Source organism: Hylobates moloch, unplaced genomic scaffold (genome assembly GCF_009828535.3).
Source record: "Hylobates moloch isolate HMO894 unplaced genomic scaffold, HMol_V3 SCAFFOLD_15, whole genome shotgun sequence".
Classification (NCBI taxonomy): domain Eukaryota; kingdom Metazoa; phylum Chordata; class Mammalia; order Primates; family Hylobatidae; genus Hylobates; species Hylobates moloch.
In genome coordinates this window covers 77,451,192-77,472,813 of record NW_026652290.1, presented here as the reverse complement: position 1 = coordinate 77,472,813, position 21,622 = coordinate 77,451,192, and the positions used below count along the sequence as shown (strand labels likewise).

The following is a 21,622-nucleotide window of genomic DNA, read 5'->3' as shown; positions in this document are numbered from 1 at the left end:
CCAGAGCTAGAGGGGGAGGCTAAGCTCTGATTAGAAGTGAATTTGAAGATTTGATTAAACATCTGAGAACGAGTCTCAATCTTAAAACTGATACTTAACAACAACAAACAAAAGAGGCCGGGTGTGGTGGCTCATGCCTGTAATCCCAGCACTTTGGGAGGCCGAGGTGGGCAGGTCACCTGAGGTCAGCAGTTCAAGACCAGCCTGACCAATATGGAAAAACCCCAACTCTACTAAAAATACAAAAAATTAGCCGGGCGTGGTGGTGCATGCCTGTAATCCCAGCTACTCGGGAGGCTGAGGCAAGGGAATCGCTTGAACCCGGGAGGTAGAGGTTGTAGTGAGTCGAGATCACGCCACTACCCTCCAGCCTGGGCAATAAGAGTGAAACTCTGTCTCAAAAACAAAAGAAAACAAACAAACAAAAAACAAGAAAAGAAAAGAAAGAAACTGGCTGAGCATGGTGGCTCATGCCTGTAATCCTAGAACTTTGGGAGGCCAAGGTGGCGGATCACTTGAGGCCAGAAGTTTGAGACCAGCCTGGGCAACTTGGCAAAACCCCATCTCTACTAAAACTACAAAAATTAGCTGGGCATGGTGGTGTGCACTTGTAATCCCAGCTACTTGGGAGGCTGAGGCATGAGAATCACTTGAATCAGGGAGGCAGAGGTTGCAGCGAGCCAAGATCGCGCCACTGCCCTCTAGCCGGGGTGACAGAGCGAAACTCCGTCTCAAAAAAAACAAAAAAACCCCAAAACATAAAAAGACATAAAAACTATTTGGAAAACTCTAGCATCTACCCAAGATGTTAAGGAATCTAAAAGGGAGTTCTTAAGAGATGAGACAAAGCCATTTCTGGTTTTGGCCCATTTAATAAACTGGTTCCACCTGGATTTTCTCTTCACTGTGGTGAAAGCCACCATCTAACAGTGCTGGCCCTGCCTGCATCATCGCATGTCATCATGACAACCTGTGGGGGAGAACAGCTCCATCCAACAGATGCAGAAACTGCAGGTTAAAGGGTGAAAAGCAGTTGCGAAGGCCCCACAGCTTGGAAGTGGTGGAGCCGAGACTGAAACCCAGGTGTGCTAGCATCTAAAGTTCATGCTCTTTCCACCACATTACACTGTATTCTGAGGGCACCAAGGAAGCTCCATTTTTCTTAAGAAACCAAATTGCAGTCCTCCAGGGCCACAGCCAGGGGAGCATCTTTGTGGGAGAGTGGCTGCTGCTCAGAGTTGTGACTCTCATCCTTAAGAGTCCTCTGTCCTCTCTGGCCCCCTTTCTACTGATCAATCCTGCCCCTTTCACAGGGAAGAGGGGCCATGGCCTGTCCCCTAAAGAGTCTGCCAAGGTAGACTCATAACCTTCCTGTGGCACAGCTCAGACAAGCTGGGCTATTTCCATAAGACTTGACCCAGGGCCTGGGGACAGCATGAAGAATGAGGTGCAGAGGAGACTGCTGCTTCTGGGTGACAGTCTGCCTGGCTGAGCACAGCCGGGATACTCATTGGCCTCTTGAGGCCCCCACAGGCCTGCCCTGCCTGACCTACTTTCGTGAGGCCAAGGCCATCTCCTCCACTCTCTGGGGGCCTCTTCTGACTCCTCCAAACTCTTTCATGTCTGGACTCCTGGCTTCTGCCCAAGGCCATCTATTGGAGCTTGGGGTTTCCAGTTGAGGATCTGCCTTTTTCCTGGATGACCAAACCTAGAATGTGACCGGCCTCATGCTCCCTCCTCACAGGGGTGTGGCTTTATCTGAGGGCCTCAGCAAGGCAACCAAGGCCAGACATGAGGCTGGTAAGACCAACATCCACCTATTCATTCCTTCAGCAAACGTTTACTGTGGACAGCATCAGGTTGGCAGCATCATGCGAGACTCAGGAATATGGTGGAAAACCAGACAGATGCAGTTCCTGTCCTCACAGTCTCTGGCCTGCCTTCCTAGAGGCCCCTCATTGGGTTTCTTAGCAGTTTTGTACAGATCCTGCCCCCTTTGCTGCCAGCAGGCTCACCTCTGGGACAGGGTACGTAGAGTCTGGGCCAGAACTTGTCTTGGGGTCTTCTCGTGGCCCTGGTTCAGCTTGCATTCAGCATAACAACTTAACCAGGGAGTGCTGCAGGCCCCAAATGATGCTAAATACTAGACTGGCTGTGTAGCACCATCTGCCCAGAATGAAGGGACAGGCGGGTCAGAAGCGTCTCCGACAGCGCAGAGGGCAGCCAGTGAAAGCGTCCTTACTGTCCTGTTCCTGAGGTCTCTCTGTGCCTGCATTACTGCCCTTCTCTTTCCTACAGAGCACGCTCAGCTCAGCCTGGGAGACAAGGTGGGGGTGGAGGATGGTCCATCATTCTTCTGCATCAAGGTCAGTAGGTTCAGAGCTCTGGGGGGTGCTGAGACCCTGGGACAGGCTTCCTGCTGAGGGCACTGGGGCCTATGCTTGTGCCACTGCCTAGCCAGTTGCCTCCCAGAGTAGAGGAGCAGTCTCCCAAGCTCTTGCAATTTGTGGGGAGCCAAGCTGCTCTGGAGAGGGGCCTCAAAGCTTCAGCCAGAGAAAAGGCAAACCCAGCCACCCTGAGAATCTCCTCCTCCCCCTCAATCACACCCTGCAGAAGCGTGATCTGTCCCTGGGTTCGCACCAAGCCTGCTATTTTGTTTATGCCACAATTGATCTGCTATCCCAGTTTGCAAAGAGCAGACACTTGGGGGCTTTATTATGCCACTTTGACAAAAGCTGTGAAGCTCGTTCCCACAGCCTGTCTGGTGCCGCCTTCGCAAATGGGGCCCTGGTGACGGGGCCTTCGGAGTTCAGCTCAGAGAGCATGGAAGTGAGATGGGAGGCCAGCACTGATCTGTATCGTGTAGCCCTGGGTGGCAGCCTTGGTTGGGCCCTTGACGCACTCCTCCCATCCAGGCCCCCAGCCACCCTGTGAGGGAGGCACTATTACCCCCAACAATGCAGGCAAGGAAATGGGCTGAGGGAGGGGAAGCATTCACTGAAGTTAGTTTGTATGTGGCTGAGCTGACCCTGAAGCCCATGCCCTTTCCACTTGCCAGACAGATGGGAAGTCTTGACTCATTACCCGCTGGAAACTTTTCCTGCTGGGCTCTGCACTGTCAACTGTGAGAGTGGGAAATAAAACGTACTGTACAGTCCAATCTGGGATACTTCTGAGAGTGAAAGTGGCTCTACTAGTAATTACCCCAGGACAGCATGTATAAACCAGGGCTGTTCCAAGCAACTGGGACACATGATTAAAATGCAGATTCCATGGCAGGTCCCGCTCAGAGGTTTATTTAGTGGGTCAGAAAATGGGCCCAGGAGTTTCATTTTAACAAATGTCTCCAGATAAATCAGATGTACATGGAATATTCCTTTAAGAATGCCATTCCTTTAAGAAATAATGTTAATAAGGTATTCCAGATGACCCTATTGGTTGGAATCTGTCCAACTACAAATATTTTGATTCAAATTTCCATTGACCTAAAATTTTGTGGTGGGCACTGCAGCTCTCTCCTTACCAATCATTCCCAACCTGTACTATATTGAGTAGCAGCCAGGCTACTTGGAGAACTGACCCAACTCCAGGAATGGGCTCTATTAGTCTAGGCCAATCAGGATAATCCAGTTCCTTACCATGATTGGCTCAAGAATGGGTAGACCTAAGTCAATCAGTGCAAAGCATTTTCATGGCTACAGAGAAGCCATGGGAAGGCTGAGGCGTGGACTCAGTAGGCAGGGATGGAAAAAGACTCAGAAATACTGGGCATGGCCCATGGCTCATTAGGGGTGCCGAGTAAAATACAGAACACCCAGTTAAATATGACTTGGGTAAACAAGAAATCATTTTTTAAGTATGTCCCAAATATTGCATGGGACATACTTATACTAAAATATAGTTGATTATCTGAAATCCAAATTTCACTGGGCATGCTCTCTTTTTATTTCCCAAACCTGGCAACCCTACTCATGACCCCACTTGTCAGCTTGGTACATTCCTCTGAGAAGCTTCTCCCAATATCCCCATCTCATTTGATCCTTCCTGACTGGCCAGTGTTGGGATTAAGAGCCTCACTTTAATAATGAAGGAACCCAAGACTCACACAACGCTGAGCCCTGCCCAGCTAGGCCAGCAGCCAGGCCTTCCCATGTCCCTCTCTCTCCGAACAGGGAGGAGTGGGAGATGTGGGGAGGGCTGTGGGATGGAGGGCGGGGCTGCCAACAGCCTGCTCTGTGGCTGGAACTGCGACATCACCTCTCTGGGAGTAGGAGGGGGCTTCTGGCCAGACTCAATGGGGGAGGACTGGATACTTGAGAGGCACTGGGCCAGAGACTTCCCTGGGACATGTGCCCCAGCCCTGGTACCTCAGGGCTGCACATGTCAGCCTTCTCCATGTCACACCGCCGGGGAGGACAACCGACCACCCTGGACAAGCCTTGAACCTTTTGGGAGAGCTTGTGCTAAAAGAATGGCTGGAGAAGTCATTAAAGTACTTACTGAGGACTGAAAATGCGGAGGGTATAATAACCGCTGCTGTGTATCGAGCCTCACTATTTCCACGCACCGTGCCAAGTGCTGCATGCGTATCAATTCATTTAATCCTCACAACAACTGCATGAGGCTCCATGTTTTCATTGATTCCAAGTCACAGCTTTTTCCTCTCATGTTAACATCTCTAAAATCATGCATCTTACAGTCAATGGCCTGATAGTTTATTTGGCAGTATTTTAAATTCTTAATGGTACATACCATGATTGTGTGTTCATAACCAATAGTGTCTTAGATTTGATGAACTACAGTGGAGATGATTATTGTCCCCAGTTGTGAGATTAGTAAACTGAGTTGCATTTAACAGGTAAAGGCATTGAAGTTCAGTAACTTGCCCCAGATCACAAAGCAAGCACATGGCAGAGATTTGAAACTAGAGGAAGGAGCTTGCAATGTGATAAAGGAAAGCAGCGAATGTACAAGAGTTTGGAAGAAGGAGAGGTAGATTGCTTTTGGCAAGAGCAGCAATTCTCAATTCTGGCTGCACAATAGAATCACCTGGGGAACTGAAAACAATCCCCAATCCCTGGGGGCATCCAGACCAGTTTAGGTCAACATCAGAGCTGAGGCCTTCCTGGTGGAATGATTAGGAAAGACATATGGAAGAAGAGATATTTGTGTTCAGTCTTAACAATTGGGTGGGGCCAGGCATGGTGGGGTGGCTCACACCTGTAATCCCAGCACCTTGGGAGGCTGAGGCGGATGGGTCGCTTGAGCCCAGGAGTTCAAGACCAGCCTGGGCAACATAGTGGGACCCCATTTCTACAAATTTGAAAATCAGCTGGGCGTGGTGGCGTGTGCCTGTGGTCCTAGCTACTCAGGGGGCTGAAGTGAGAAGATGGCTTGAGCCCTGGAGGTCAAGGCTGCAGTGAGCCATGACTGCACCCTTGCACTCCAGCCTGGGTGACAGAGCAAGACCTTGTTTAAAAAAAAAAAAAAGATTAGATGGGATTTCAAGAGATTGACAGGGAGCAGAGGCCTAGGCTTGGGAAAGGCATCTCCTGCTGGGAGAGTGCAGTGCCCAAGGCTACTGGGCAGGGTGAGGGGGTTCAGCCTGCTGGTGAAGCCTGGCCCATAGGAAATGTCCAGTGACTCTGGCTGATGGAGCAGGGGAATCTGTGGAAGAAGGCAAGGGACAATGCTGGTGAGGCAGGAGAACAGGGAGTTGGGGTAACCAAAAGTTAAGGCATAAGAACAGCGGGTGCAGCCAGTTCTAGGCAAGATTAGGCAGCACATAGGCCACATCCTCACTCCTGTGATAAGACAGAAGTTTCCACTTCAGCCTCTGATTGACTGTGGGCCAAGCTGTCACTTCAGCCTCTGATTGGTCACGGGCCAGTCCTTCATAGGGTGTAACTAACCCTAGGCCTCTAAAGGGCACCTAGGGGTGCTAGCACATTCTTTTAGCTTTATAAAAACCCTGGGGAGAGGCGGAGGTTGCAGTGAGCTGAGATCACGTCACTGCACTCCAGCCTGGGTGACAGAGCGAGACTCCGTCTCAAAAAAAAACCCAAAAAACAAAAAACAATATTCATTCATTCAAAAAACATTTATTTGCACACGATGTAGCAGGCTGTCATAGGCATTAGGGATACAGCTTTCAACAAAACAGACAACATTGACTATCCTGGAGCACACATTCTAGTAACAATAAGCAAACAAACAAATTTGTAAGTAGCATGGGAAAAAAAAAAAACAACAAAAACCCTGGGGAGCATTGCAATAGAGAGGCTCCTGCGCCACCTGCTTGAGTCTGCTCCCACTTTGTGGAATGTACTTTTGCCTCAATAAATCTGTGCTTTCATTACTTTTTTTTTTTTTTTAAGTTTATTCTTTGAGACGGGATCTTGCTCTGTCACCCCGGCTAGAGTGCAGTGGTATGATCTTGGTTCACTGCAACCTCTGCCCCCTGGGCTCAAGTGATCCTCCTGCCTCAGCCTCCAGAGTAGCTGGGACTACAGGCACCCACCACCACACCTGGCAACTGTTCTTTTGTTGCTTGGTCTTTCATTGCTTTATTCTTTTGTTGCTTTGTAAGGTTTTTTCTGTTCTTTGTTTAACATGCCAAGAACCTGGACAACTCACAGTCAAGGCCTTCCATCTGGTAACATTGGGAGCACCTCCTAGCCACCTGGGACTCAGGTTGACCCTATAGGAGCTTTGTGAAGTGAGCACTGCCGGGCACTTTTAGGTGCCAGCATCCAAGCCTAGTACCTGGCATTGTGCCCTGCTCTGTAGAAACTTCTAGGCTCTGGTAAGCCTCATGCTCAGAAGACAAACTCAGCAAGTCTTCACTCCTGCAGGCTTGGGAAAGGCCTCCCTCGGAGAGCTGAGAGCAGAACTAGGAACAGGGACAGTGGTGTCAGGCTCTGGCGCCTCCACCTGCTAAGGAGGTGACATGGACACATTCCTTACCTTCTCGGACCCTCGCTTCTCCCTCTAAAAATGGCCCAATGCCCTACCTATTTATTTTTTATTTTTTTTGAGACAGTCTCACTCTTGTCGCCCAGGCTGGAGTGCAGTGGTGCGATCTTGGCTCACTGCAACCTCCACCTCCCAGGTTCAAGCCATTCTCTTGCCACAGCCTCCCAAGTAGCTGGGACTACAGGTGCGTGCCACCACATGTAGCTAATTTTTGTATTTTTAGTAGAGACGGGGTTTCACCATGTTGGCCAGGCTGGTCTCCAACTCCTGACCTCAGGTGATCTGCCCACCTTGGCCTCCCAAACTGCTGGGATTACGTGAGTGCGCCACTGTGCCCGGCCCACTGCCCTACCTCTGAATGTCATTGTGAGGATTAAATGAGGATGTAGTTCCCACATGCATTCTACAGTGCCCGGGACATAGTAAGCTCCCCAAAAGCACCAAGCTTAGCTAGGAAGCAGGATGGGTGAGACATGGACCTTATTTCACAGCAAAGTGGCTCAGGTGAGACAGGCAAGGAATGGGCAAATCACGACATGACATATGGATTTCCAAGGCAGGGAAATGCCCCTGTAGGCACACTCAAGCCTGGCTCTACCATTGACTTGCTGTTCTCCTACCTTGCTGGGCCTCCATCTCCTCACCTCTGGGCTCACTTCCTGCTTTGGCCCCTGCACTGGGTAGGAGGCCCGGCTAGAGGTTAGGCACCATCTTTTCCAGTCCCCAAAGGGAGAGTGTGTGTGTGTGGGAGGGATATTTTAAAATGTGGCTGTTGTGGAAAAGCTGAGACCGTGGGCTGCTCTATTTGTTGGCACTTGCTGGTTTGTCTGATTTGCAGAGCTGGATGGACTGCTCCCTGAGGACAGAAGCTCTTGGTTTTCTTCCCTCCGAAGCCAGGTGTGGGGTGGGAGCATCCAGTGCACCCCTCTTGCATTGGGTGCGCAGTGATCCAGACAAAGAGGCTCTAGTCAGCCAGGCACACGGAAAATGGCCCTCTGCCCCTGTTCTGCTTGCTTTTGTCTTGTTCTCTGGGGGCCTTTGAGGTGACTTTCTTCATTTGATGACAACAAGATGGGAGGTGGAGACAGCTAAGGTAGCAGGAGTAGGGGAGCTAGGGACAGAGGATGAACCCCACAGGTTCAGGCCAGTGAGTTCTAACATTAGAGAGGTTTTGGTTAACTGTGAGCAAATGCAAATAACTTCTTTGAATCGACTTTGTACCTCGGCGCAGCCTTCCTTGCTAGCGGGGCTGACTTCAACCACCCCCCACTCTGTGCTTTATCTCTGGGATTAAGGTTTTCTCTCCTCACCAGAAATCATTCAGCAAAATGAGTTATTAAAAGTCGGTTAACTACTCCTGCCTCCGGGTAGCTCCCGTTTAACAACCTCTCCTGGGGAGCAGCTGTCAAGTTCGGCCCCGAGCTGGCGGGAAGATGACTCATTTACATACAGCCCGTCTCCAGCCCCCCTCCCCAAGATCTGTCCCTGTCTCCCTGATGACTAATCCTTTCCAGGGATGAGATCACTGCCCCTTCTGCCCCCCCGCCACAGAAAGAGCAGAGCCCTCATCTCAGCCCAGAATTTTGGGAGAAGACTAAATCCAAGACCAAGGGAGGCCCTTTGATGGGACAAAGACGTGACTGATGAATCCGGAGTGAGGAGCAATGAGATGAAGAAAGCTCTGCCCACCTACCCCGTCCCTCACTCCTCACTCCTCCCACCCACCTCGGCGTTCATGTGGGGCTTGTGTGGGGAAGAGCTCCGGGGTCATACCACCTCTCAGAAGGGAGACAGACCAGCCGGCCGTGAGGAGGAGGTGCTCGGAGCAGCAAGACAATGTCAATTCAATCACTTTACCTCAACTCCTCTATCACACAGGAGGAGATTTTAAAAGGAAGTCTCTGGTGGTTTGTAAAGCAACAAATCCTGCTCTCAAGTGGATAGTTCCAAGCCCTCCCAATGAATTCAGTTTTATACACCTGGAGAAGCACAGCCCCATCCTTTCCATGGAGCTACAAGCCACATCTTGGGGGGGCTCAGTGCCCAGGCTGAGGGGGCACGCAGAGCCCTCGGGGATGACTCAATGCACAGAGGCCACTCCTTAAGGGCCCGGCTCCCTCCAACTGAGGTGTCCCCATGCTTGGCCTTCCCACAGAAGCCAGCCTGGTTGGCTGCTTCAAAGGAGGAATAAAGATGAGGAGCCATGATGAAAACAAACCCACACCTTTCAGCTGCAGCCAGGGAGGTGCTCTAGAGGCCCATGGGGAGCTGTGTGTCTGCTCTGCTAGCCCCTGACATGCGCCTGCCTTATGGGCTGGTAAAGGGGCTGCCCACAGCACCTCAGCACAAGGGTCTCTTTCTCTTTTCATCCAGCCCAAAATGTCAAAGCACAAGGGTCTCTGTCAGGGCCTGGCTGTGGTCACTGGACTGCAGCTGAGGGGTAAGGCACACCCCTCCTCTAATGGGGGTGGGGCTGGAACTAATGGCACATTCCACTCTCAGCTGCCACAGACAGATGGGGAGGTTGATGGCCGGCACACAGGAAGTGAGGGATGTTGAGGACTGAATTTATGGAGCCCCTATTCCAGACCAAGCACTCTGCTGGTACTTTCACAGGTGTAATCCCCAGAGCAGCTCCTGGGGGAGGTGCCATTATGCAGGTGAGGAAACCAAGGCTCAGAGAAGTAAGGCAGCACACGTCCCAGCCCCATGCCAACAGCTCTTTCCACTCCACCTCTTGAGGCCTGACTCAGCCTTCGGTTCAGAGAATGCAACTGTGATTTTTCTCTGAGATGAGCATTCAATCATACCGCGCCAGGGTACTTGCTGTGGCCAAAACGCCTGCCCTGGATCTGTGGCATGACTTTGTGTCAGACCCTGTGTGATAGAAGGAGATGGAAGCTGAGGTTCAGAGACGTTAATGACCTTGAAGGTCAGGGTCACAGAAAATAACACAACCAGGATTGCAACTCAGTTCTGCCCAATTTCAAATCTACCTTCCTGCCACCTCCTTGCCTTGCCTATTGTCCCCCTCCTTTCATATGACCTGGGACCCAGACTCCCTGGTTTTCTGGAAATATTCTCTCTCCTTTTGGCTCATTCTGCACACTGTCCCAGTGGTGGTATTGAGGCACAGCTCTGCCCAGATCACTCTCCGACTCAGCTGCCCTGAGCTCCCCAGACCCACCTTTCAAGGTCAGGAATGACTTATTTCCTTTTCTCTTCGCCTGTCTGAATCCTCTCCATCATCTGACAGCACTTTCAGCTCACCAGGCATTTAATTGTGTGCTGTCTTGTGACAGCCCCTGTCCTGACCATTGTCCCAGAGATTTAGCCCTTTGTGTTTTTCTATGTTAGCTTGCCAATGAGGACATGGCCCATGTCTTGGACTTCTTGCCACCCTCCAGAATGCAGGTCCTCAGGGAGCAGCTGCTAAATTCCCGACAGAACTGGCAGTTTGTCCAGTGATCACCAGCAGACACTGTACCAGAAACACGGTCTCCATCTTAGCTTCAGTTAACTCAACATGTTTTTGAGACCTGCTGTGTGCCAGGCATGAGGGCAGGGGAAGGAAGACTATGGTGAATAAGATTGCCCACAGACCTCCAGGAACACACCTGTAGTCAAACACAATTGAGCTTACTGGCTCACTGCAATGAGGAAGCTTGGCCACCATGGATTCTGGGGCATCTCAGTCAGAGGGTATCAAAGAGGGCTAATTCTAGGAGTTGGGCTTGAGTTCTTGAGTTAGGTGATTTAGGGAGGGCTTAAGGAAGCAGGCTTTGCTCTGGATGGGATTCTGCCAAAGAGCGGGAGTACTTCTATGACTGGGCATCTTAATTCTTAGCTGGAAGATGGGAACGACATAGCAAGGCCAAGAAGCAGCAGTTGCTCATACTAACCATATGAGGGATGTTTGGTCTTTTTTGTGGTTTGGAGGATGTTCTTGTTTTGGTCTGTGTTTGGACATGATTATGGGGTGAATGGTGTTGTTTTTCTCTCACTCCATCTTGGTCATAAGGCAGCCTTGCCTGATCAGGGGTTCTGGGAAATGCTTATGCTCCACGGCAGATCCTTCCAGCCCCACTGTGAGTGACAGGCCAGCTCTCGGCGCTCATTGGCTCCCTTCATTTTTCTCAAAATGCTGCTGTGCTCAGCAGCCCATAATAGCATTTTATTGGATGCCATTCATTATTTTTTGTAAATGAAATTCTTTCCAAGTATTCCAATTTACTTGGCTATGTATGTGCATGTGTGCACACACTTGTACTTAATTCCGTACATGGAGCACACTGCTCAGCTGTGAAAATATGGGTGATTTTCTTTTTTTTTTGAAACAGCATGTTGCTCTGTCGCCCAGGCTGGAGTGCAGTGGTGCGATTCAGCTCACTGCAACCTCTGCCTCTTGGGTTCAAGCGATTCTCCTGCCTCAGACTCCCGAGTAGCTGGGATTACAGATGCCCGCCACCACGCCCAGCTAATTTTTATATTTTTAATAGAGACGGGGTTTCACCATGTTGGCCAGGATGGTCTCAATCTCTTGACCTCGTGATCCGCCCCCCTCAGCCTCCCAAAGTGCTGGGATTAAAGGCGTGAGCCACTGCGCCCAGCTGTGATTTTCATTTTAAGTTTCTTCTATTTGCTTTTATAAATATTTCACATTTTCTGTGGTGTAAATGGGATAGTTGCTACTTTTGAAACCATAAGTTCACCCCCAACAAGCGCTGTTAAGTTTGTAAATAAAAATGAATAAGATATGATCCCTGTCCTCATACACAATGACCACAATGCCCTATGAAAATGACAGCGAGGGAGATGTCAGGGGATTCCGGGAAGCAAGAGAAGAGGTTTGGGAGGGTGTCCCAGAGCAGGTGCCATTGGAACTGAGTAGTGAAGATGCCTTAGCCAGGAGATGGAGGCAGTCGGGCACAAGGTCTGCAAGGTCCAGGTTGGCATTCAAGGGTTCAGGTGTCATGTGGATAAGACTTTCCAGGGAGCACGTGTGGTATGAGAACAAAGGCCCCTGAGGAACTCCAGTATCTAAAGAGCAGAAGAGGAGTCTATGAAGGAGACCACATTCATTCAACAAGCATTTATTGAGGGCCTACTATGGCCAGGAACTGTGCTAGGCCCTTGGGATTCAACAGTGATCTAAACAGACAAAGTCCCCTACCCTTAAGAAGCTTACATTTCAGTATGGGAGACAGAATAATAAACCACAAACAATTATGTGGCCTGTGAGAAAGTGGCAAGTGCTACAAACAATAAAAAATAGAGCAGGCTAAGAGGGTGAGGAGTGTGCGGGCAGGGAGGAGGAAGGTCATGGTTTTAAGTGGGGTGGGTCCAGGGAGGCCTCATTAAGGAACGGATGTTTGATAAAGGACTAGGGTAAGAGTGTTTCAGGCTAGTCAACAGAACGAGCAAAGGCCCTGAGGCAGAGGGGCTGGAAACAGAGAAGAAAAGAGTGAAAAAGGACTGGGCATCGTGGCTTATGTCTGTGATCCCAGCACTTTGGGAGGCTGAGACAGGTGGATCACTTGAGGTCAGGAGTTTGAGACCAGCCTGGCCAACATGGTGAAACCCCGTCTCTACTAAAAATACAAAAATTAGCGAGGCGTGGTGGTGCATGCCTGTAATCCCAGTTACTTGGAAGGCTGAGGCAGGAGAATCATTTGAACCCAGGAGGTAGAGGTTGCAGTGAGCCCAGATTGCACCACTGCACTCTAGCCTGGGTGACAGACAAAACACTGGACAAAGAGATTAGCCAGCAAATGCCTCCTGCACACTTTCAGGGCAAAGTTTAGGTGATATAAATGTCCCTGAAATGAGAAAAACCATGACTGTCATTTGATTTTAATGTGAGGGAGAAACAGATAAACTAGTGGTTTTACAAAAAGAAAAAGAAATATAATATTCAAGTAGATTTCAACCAACAGCAGATATGCTGAATATATTTGATAACTGTCTTCTTTTTCTCTGTCAGCAGAGTCTCATGCAATTTTAAAAGGAAATTAGATTAAACGAACACCCATCAACATCTTTAATAGCTGCAAGCAATGTGAAGCAAATTTTTTGTCTTATTTAATGTGGTCATCGCCATAACCCAGTAAAGCCAATATCATCATTGCTCCCATTTTGTAGACAGGGAAACTGAATCCAGGATAAATAATGTAGCTTGCATGACATCAATCTTCCTCAAGTCTGAGCCAGAATTTATATCTCCAGTTTCTCAACCTCATCTCTCAAGCCTATAATCTTTCAGTTACAACAAGGGAAACACTTGAGGGTGTATCAGTTTGTGTTTTGTTCATAGTGTTTATATGCTTTCAATCAAGGACTGTTTATTAAAAATTTTTAGGAGGTGGTAGTCGAAAAAAAAGTGTCTCTGGCTGCAGTACTGGGGACAGACTGCAGGGGTGAGTTCAGGGGGTCTAGTTCAGAGGCTGTGGATCAAACAGGTGGGGTGGCCCAGACCAGGGGAGTAGCCAAAAGGGGACTAAGGAAGGGAGGCCAAAGGGAGGCCACAAATGCAGGAGAAGATGAAGTTGCTGAAGCTAGAGGCCATTCAGGAAGGAAGGAATGATGGGGTACGGGGTCAGAACTTTCTAGAAGAATCTAGTAAGATGGACACCTAAGAGTTCTACTGGGATTTGGCAACTGGGAGAAAGCTGGCTCTCTGCAGGAGAGAAGGAGGCACCACTGTGTGGATGCCAGACTGCAGAGGGCTGCAGAAGCAGCCAAAAGGGGAAGAAACGGACGCAGGTAGGGGAGGCTGCCGTTAAAGCCGCTTCCCAGGGAGGCCAAGGACATCCACAGCTGAAGTGCTCAGGACCATCCACAGCTGAAGTGCTCAGACACTGCGTTTTATCTCAGAGAGGCTGTGTGACTTGCCCATGTATGAGTACAGTGGCTAAATCACAAGCCCTGGAGTCAAGGGTTTAGGTTGATCCAGCCCCCACTACTCACTGGTGGCTGTCAGCAAGCCACTCACTATGCCTCAGTTTCCCCATCTATCAAGTAGACAGCATTGCCTTACAGATGGTTGTGAGGATAAGAGGGGAGGGGACAGTTGGTGGATTTAGCAGAGTGTGTGGCACAGAGGAAACACTAAATATGCTTCTTCAGCTCCTTATTAAGGTTAGGCCTCCACAAAGGGCGGAGCAGGGAAGAGAAGGCCTCACCAGGCAGACCTTTCTTGGAGAAGATACAAGCAATGGTGCTAAAGTTTCACAACAGTGTCAACCCCCTCCCTCACGTGTGTACTCACAGCTACTCACTTTCCTACTCTGTGTCAGCCATGAGGTGTAGTCACTGTGCCAGGGGGCTGAGTGTCCGGCCTGGGACGTGAGAGGGCATGGGCTCACCTGCTCAGGGTTTGAATGAGACCCCGGTAACCACAGCAGTAAAGACCCCTCAAATGCCATCTCTACATTAAAATGGGTGATCAGAAAATAGCAGGTGAACGATAGTGCCCTCACTGCCCACAGAAGTGCCTTCAGTCAGATTTAGTGCTCCATGTTCTGCCTTTCTGAAGGGACAGTGGAAGCATCCATTTGAAGACTCTTCCTGTGTCTTCTGCAAAACCAAAGAAAAACCATCACTGCCCATGTCTCTCTTTAAAGATCTGTTAGGCTAGGCATGGTGGCTCATGCCTGTCATCCCAGCACTTTGGGAGGCCAAGGCAGGGGGATTGCTTGAGGCCAGGAGTTTGGGACCAGCCTGGGCAACATGGTGAGACTCCATCCCTAGAAACAAAAACAAACAAACAAACAAAAAGCAAGCTGGGCATGGTGGCTCACACCTGTAGTTCCAGCTACTCAGGAGGCTGAGGCAGGATTGTTTGAGCCCAAGAGGTCAAGGCTGGAGTGAGCTGTGATTCTACCACTGCACTCCAGCTTGGACAACAGAGTGAGACCCTGTCTGTACATGAATAAGTAAGATCCACCTGTGCAATTCTTTCCTCCTAGAATTCAGAATCTGAGGTGCTGGTTTCCTGAAGATGCTTGCGAGTTGCTGCCTTTTATTGAACTCTGAGTGCCCTATTGCCCAGTTTGAGCGTTCCAATGGTAAGTGCAGAGCCACTGTGGCCATTCATTGCTGTAGAGCTGCGCCCCAGTACCTGATACATCCCTCACCCTTTTTCAATGGATTTTTAGCTTCCTTCATCCCTCCCTCTTTCCCTTGTCCTCTTCCTGTCCACGGGAAGCCTGTTGGGAGCCTGCTATGGCAAGCGCTGTGCTAGGACACGGTCCTGCACTCTTAGAGTTTGTGGTTCAGTTATTCCAGTTTCAGCACTTACATTCATTCAAATGCTTTGTGGAAGCAAGCTGGCTTTTAGTCACCAGCAATAGCAATTTCTGAAAATCACCAAGCCACACCAAATATATGAAATATCTTTCTCTAAGGGGGTCTTTAAATTTTGGGCTGACTCTCCTCCCTCTAGGAATGTTCTGATGAGTTTCAGTCTGAAGGCAGGGAGATGGTCTCGGTGACCTCCTGGGCCCCTGTTCTGGGCTGAACTGTATGCCCCATAAATTCATATGTTGAGATCCTAACACTCCAGTACCTCAGAATGTTACTGCATTGGTAGAAAGGCTTTTTAAAAAAGGGAATCAAGGTAAAATGAGGCCATTAGGGTGAGCCCTAATCCAATATGGCTGGTGTCCTTACAGGAAGAGAGTATTAAGACACAGACATACACAAGGAAAACCACGTGAAGACACGGAGAAGGTGGTTGTCTGCAAGCCAAGGAGAGAGTCCTCCGAAGAAACCAACCCTGCCAGCCCCTTGATCTTAGACTTCTGGCCTCCAGAATTATGAGAAAATACATTTCCATTGTTTAAGTCCCCCAGTCCATGGTACTTTGTTATGGCAGCCGGAGGAGAGTGGGGCCGCCTGTTTCCTTGGCTGCAGAAGCCCCACGTGGCTGCACCCTGGCTCATTCTGTTTTCTGTAACAGCAGCAGCAGCGGCAGCAGGGAGCCCAGGATGCAAAGCTTGGTTTCTGAGCCCTGATCAGGAGGCTGTGTTTATATTTATCCTGCTAACTGCAGGGGACTGTTTATTCCCAGAGAAATAACCTCCTGGGCAAGATAGGGGCAGCCAAGGAACCAGCTGCTTCCATCAGGCCTGCTGGGCTCCTCCAGGTTCTCATCATACCACTTCTGTCGAGGCTCTCTCTGATGCAGCTCTCCTCACTCCACACCAGGCTTGGGCCCAGGGGCACAGCCTGGTCTTCCTGAGGATGCTCAGACGCAGAGACTGACTGCTCCTCACAAGCACCCTGGCACGTGCACAGCTCAGGGACTGGAGCCTTTACAAACAAGTCACAGTCCTAGTCTGAGATTCAGTGCAACACTAGGCGCTTAGTAGATGCTCAATAAACAGAACAAGGATTTTTTTTTTTTTTAAGTTTTAAAACACTAGTCTACCCATGCCTTGATAAACTGTAAAATGCCTCTGCCACCCATTCTCCCTTCTTGCTCCCTTTCATGGGAGCTCTGAGGGGAGGGTCTCTGGGGTGGATTCCAGCAACCCTGGGCCTGTTCTGGAGTCCTGCAGCCAGGTTGAGCTTTCAGGAGCCTATATCTCATCTGGGCCCTAGTTACACTACATAGATTTTTGTTTTATCAGAGAAATCACTGCCACACTGTGACCCTTAAGGTCCTCAGCAGGGATGGCGCGAGGTGAGAGTATCAAAGCCAGGTGAGAGCACTCAGATAGCTTCTGCCTTTGAGTGTGTGAGAAGCTCACTCATGCACAGCGACAAGCAAGAAAGACATGGGAAACTGACAGGTTTTCATCACTGGCTAGTGAAAACACATTTTATACTTCTGGGCCAACAAATACCTGGGTCAATTCACACATTGGCATGAGAATGAGTTCTTTTTCTTTTTATTTATTTAGAGATGGGGTCTCACTGTGTTGCCAAGCCTGGAGTGCAGTGGCTACTCACAGGCACAATCGTAACGCACTACAGCCTCAAACCTCTGAGCTCAAGAGATCCTCCCAGCTCAGCCTCCAAGTAGCTGGGACCATAGGTGTGCACTACTGTGCTTGGCCAACGTGTTCTTTTTAAAGGAATTTTTTGAGGTGGGAACTTTAATTTACTTGAGCAGATGTATCAACGTAGCTGTGAATAAGGAGCTACCAGGGCATTAGACTGCAGACTCTGACACAACCACCGTCACCACAATAAATAGCAACAACCACCACCACAACAAGCACAGACACCTACATTTTTTTTTAGCTCTGATTACTACACTGTGTTGCTTTCCTCACTGAGGCTTACGTGGGGTTTTCTGGTTTTAGAAATCATTTTCACACACGGTTTATTTACATTTCTTCACAACCACCTAGTGAGGTAAGCATTATCCTCGGTTTTTAGATGCACAATCTGAGGCTCAGAAAAGTGCAGTGTAAGGTCACTTTGTGAATAAGTGATAGAGGTAATGTCAGAATTTGGGTCAGAGACTCCACAAGGGCTGACCCTCCTTGCAGGTCTCCGAAGACACTGCAGAAACCTGTGGGAAGCTCTGCTGTATTGCTGGGTGCTCCTGTTCTGTGGCAGGACAACCTAGAAGGTGATAGGGGGTCTTCTCCAAGACATGTGCTCTGTTGGCTCTTTGGGAGAAAGGGCAGAGTGGGGATCAGGACGGTCATGCAGGCTGGCACTGCCCAGGGGCTGATCTTCCAGGAGCTGGGCTAGTAAGCTCGGGATGGGGGATGGGTCATTCCCTCCTTCTCCCCACTGTCACTATAATTCTGGAGATCTGTAAAAGGATGTTTAACATGTTTAAAGTCTTTGTTTCCCATCCTTCTGCCAAGGATTGAGGCATCGCCCACCCAGCTTCAATCCTCATAGCTACTTCTGCCACTGACGGGAGGAGGATTGAGGTTCTTTCTACCAAGGAGCCAGGAGGATGGCTGTCACTGCTTCTGGAAGCAGGGACTCCCAGATGTGGGGTAAATACCCAGGGCCTGCCTTCTCTCCACTCTTGGTGGCTTCCAAAGGCCAACATTCTAGAAAGCCCACCACCCATGTCTCCTCTCTTTCTATTGGAGTGACTCTGCTGCTTCAGCAGGGAGTATTAAAAACAAAGACAGCCTTCCACCCTGACGTCAGACACACAGACACATGAGCACTAGCATCTTGTACTACCCTGTGCCCCCACTCCCCATCAGCATACACGTGGTGTTTCGGGGATAAAGCTACACCAAAGGAACCCTCCCATACAGGCTTGGTACAGTCTTAGCCTGTAACGCTTCCCTTTCGAAGAGCTGTCCCTCCAGCAAGGCCTCACAACCCAGGGAACCCCTGGCATCTCTGCCGAGGGCATAAACCATATTAGCTCTGAATTATAAAGAATGTTTACTGAGAACCACACTTGGGAAGACCTTTCTCTTTCAAACCCTTTCTTCCCAGGCCCCAGTGATGGCTTACACCATTGTTCCCAGCATTCCTACTGAAACACATTGGTCATGTGTACTTTCCTGTCTAACTCATAGATTGCAAAAGCTATAATTTCATGGGATTTGTTTTAAGTGCCCTTTTCTGGCAGATGTAGGCTCAGTATGAGCACTCTGTAATTTTCCAGCCTCCTAAATGGCCCCCTGGCAGCTTACATACCGCATGGTGTAACCCACCCTTTTCCTATCCTGCAGACAGCCCAATTACTCACACAGTCTTCACCAGGGCCCTCCTGGGTGGGTCCCCCAGGCTAGGTCCTGTGGGGGATGCAGTCGCGCTTATAACAAACCATGGCACATCCTCTCCGAGGAATACTATGCATCTAACAAGAGGGATGCTTAGAAAGTTGATTTTGACATCACATACCAATACACAAAAACAAAACCCAAAATTCATCCAGAAAATAGACTCAAGGACAAAAAAATCTCTGGAGTACTATTTTAGTGGTGAAGCTAAAGGCTTTTTTTCCCTCTCACTTTTTTTGTGCTTCTCTTTTTCTCGAATGTTCTATAAGAAGTATCTATTATTCGAGTGAATTAAAGACCACTCGTTTTGTCATTATTTTTTAAAGGCAGAGTCTCACCGTCTGGGTGGGGAGGGAAGTCATACACAAGAGAGGAGATGGCAAGGTGCTAGGAGGTCAGATCATCACTGGCAGAAGGCAAACGGAGGAGGAGGCTCCATGAAGCCTGGATGATGAAGGTGGGCTCCGAAGAGGGAGTGGGCCTTAGATACGTGAAGGGTAAAGGACAGGCAGGGATGCTCCAGGCAGGGAGAATGCCATGAATGAAGACTGGAGGGACAGTTCAGGGTCTTGCTGATTAGTTTGGCTGGAGGAAAGGCTGCAGTGAGGGTAGCATTAGCCACACTCAGGCTTGGAAAGGCTGGGGACCACTGAAAAGCAAAGTAGCTTCACCTGAAAGAAACCAGGGAGGCTGCTGCCAGAGAGTGGACCCTTTGAGAAGCCTAGATACAGATGGATGTCTTTTCCCAATTCAGTCATTTATAAGTAGCTCATATGTCTCTCAATTCCTCATCATTTGTGCAGCACCAACTTTGTGGGGAGTAGGGGGACTAGCTGTGGCGTCAGGGACACCTGGGCTAGAATCTCAGCTCTGTCACTTGCTGGCTCTTTGATCTGAGAAAGCCATTTAACCTCTTTTTGCCTCAATTTCCTCATCTGTAAATGAGATGTGAACTGTGCTCACCTCCACAGGATGCTGATGAGGATTAAATGAAATGAAGTGTGTAAAATGCTCAGCATAGTGCTAATAGCATGACCACCTCAAAATGCAAGCCATTTGTGCTAACTGATGGACAGCAAGGAACAGAATTTCTAAAGAGAGTAGATAAGAAAAAAAATGGAGAAGAGGAGGTCGTGGAATATAAAGCCAAGACTGAATTGCACTTAACTTTTTTTTTTTTTTCCTCAAATAATTTGTTCAGGGCTGGGGCAGCCAGTATCATCTACATGCTCTCTCACTCAGGGAGGAACCCATCTAACACTAAACTTCCAGAGAAAGAGGCAACTATGGACAGGGAAAAGCTGTAAATGAAGCAAGTGTCGTAAGTTCTTCAGTAACATGCTCTCTCTTATTCAAAAACTTCCAGGGGCTTCCTAGGGTCTAGAACTGTGAGTCCCAATGATCAGGCTTGGAATCCTTTGGGAACTCTGCAGTTATTGCAAAGGCGTATCAGTCTACTTGGTCACCAATTGTTGTTTGCAACCTTAACTTTCTCCTACATGGTTATGCTATTACTTTCCAAAAATATGTAAATGGTTTTCTGATGAAGATGCACTTAAAAGTGCTACTGAATTAATTCAGAGGACTTCGTGTGTCAATATGCCTTTTCCCTATTAATTAATGGATACTGAAAGTATATGTAACTTCCATCATATGGATGCTGTGAAACTATTCCTCACATTTAAAGCGATCCTCATGTTTAAAAAGTTGGAAGCAGTCTAAGCAAAATGGCAAAACCCTGTCTCTAGGAAAACTACAAAAATTAGACAGGTGTGGTAGTGAGCACCTGTAATCCCAGATACTGGGGAGGCTGAGGTGGGAGGATCTTTTGAGCCAGAGAGGTTGAGGCTGCAGTAAGCTGTGATCATGCCACTGCACTCCAGCCTGGGTGACAGAGGGAGACTCTCAGTGGAAAAAAAAATAATTGGGAGACTTCTGGTTCAAGATGATTATTTAATTACCTCAATTTATCTACTCTCCCTCTCAAGACTCTATTTAAATGATGGTAAAAGGACATAAAGGTGTAAACTAGCAACAACACAGGGAATGGGCAGAGGGTTTACAGTGGAAGGGCCCGAGAAGTTTCAACATGCTTGTGCAAGATGGACAGCTTGAGAGAGCTGTAACTGATGAAGGCAGGTGGAGAAACCCACAGCTCAGAGGGAGTACAGCTGAGAAGGGGAGGGAGGAGAACTGCCCCAAAGAACCCTGGAGAGACTTGGGTATGGGAAAGGCCATATAGATAATGGCTGGCTGCCCACCCTCTGCCCCAAAAAGAAAGCACACAGTCCACAAGCCCCGCCTAGGCACACCGAGCTTCCAGTCCAATTTTCTATTTTTAATTCTTAAACGTGAGTGGACAGCCACAGTTCAGACATTTGAGGAAAGCCTGTAAGCCCTCTCTTGCATCTCCTCCTAGCTTAGCCTCCTTCATCTTCAAGGGCACTTTGGCTCAATCTTCAGATCTCTTCTGTTCTGCCTCCCACGATCATGCCCTGGGACTCTATGGTTCTAACCTTGACAGCAATTGAAATTACTCTCATGAGGAGTTTTACAAAATGCTAATTCATAAGCCCCCACTTCCAGAGAGAATGATACAGTTGGTTAGGGCACAGCCTGGGCATCAAGGCTTAAAAACTCCCAGGTAGCTTTAATATGCAGCCAGGGTTGAGAACCACTCTCCTAGGTGATCTTTTCTTTTTCTTTTTGCATCTGGGTCTGGTTCTGTTTCCCAGGCTGGAGTGCAATGGCACGATCATAGCTCACTGCAACCTTGAATTCCTGGCCTCAAGTGATCCTCCTACCTCATCTTCCAGAGCCCCCTAGCTGATATTGGCAGGGCTTTATTTATTTATTTTTGAGATGGAGTCTCATTCTGTCACCCAGGCTGGAGTGCAGTAGCATGATCTTGACTCACAGCAACCTCTGCCTCC

At 48.9% G+C, this 21,622-nt stretch overlaps 2 protein-coding genes and 1 long non-coding RNA gene across 4 annotated transcripts in view; 2 read left to right on the top strand and 1 right to left on the bottom strand.

Moving 5' to 3' along the window:
* Window positions 1-21,622, top strand: part of MSH2 (mutS homolog 2) — a 305,392-nt gene that overhangs the window by 111,880 nt on the left and 171,890 nt on the right. Inside the window, exon 15 of one of the 2 annotated variants that reach the window (XM_058428245.1) lies at window positions 8,854-11,735. The exons of the other annotated variant lie outside the window; for it this stretch is intronic. Within the exon in view, the coding sequence (XP_058284228.1) occupies window positions 8,854-8,866 (13 nt within the window). The 3' untranslated portion in view covers window positions 8,867-11,735. Of the gene's footprint in view, window positions 1-8,853; window positions 11,736-21,622 lie in introns of those variants that run through there. 2 annotated transcript variants of the gene reach the window in all.
* Window positions 1-21,622, bottom strand: part of KCNK12 (potassium two pore domain channel subfamily K member 12) — a 60,505-nt gene that overhangs the window by 13,567 nt on the left and 25,316 nt on the right. The gene's annotated exons all lie outside the window — the stretch shown is intronic.
* On the top strand, window positions 1,501-3,443 carry LOC116482977 (uncharacterized). The gene is made up of 3 exons (XR_004252135.2): window positions 1,501-1,800; window positions 2,299-2,366; window positions 3,063-3,443. It is a non-coding gene; the product is annotated as an uncharacterized LOC116482977 (long non-coding RNA).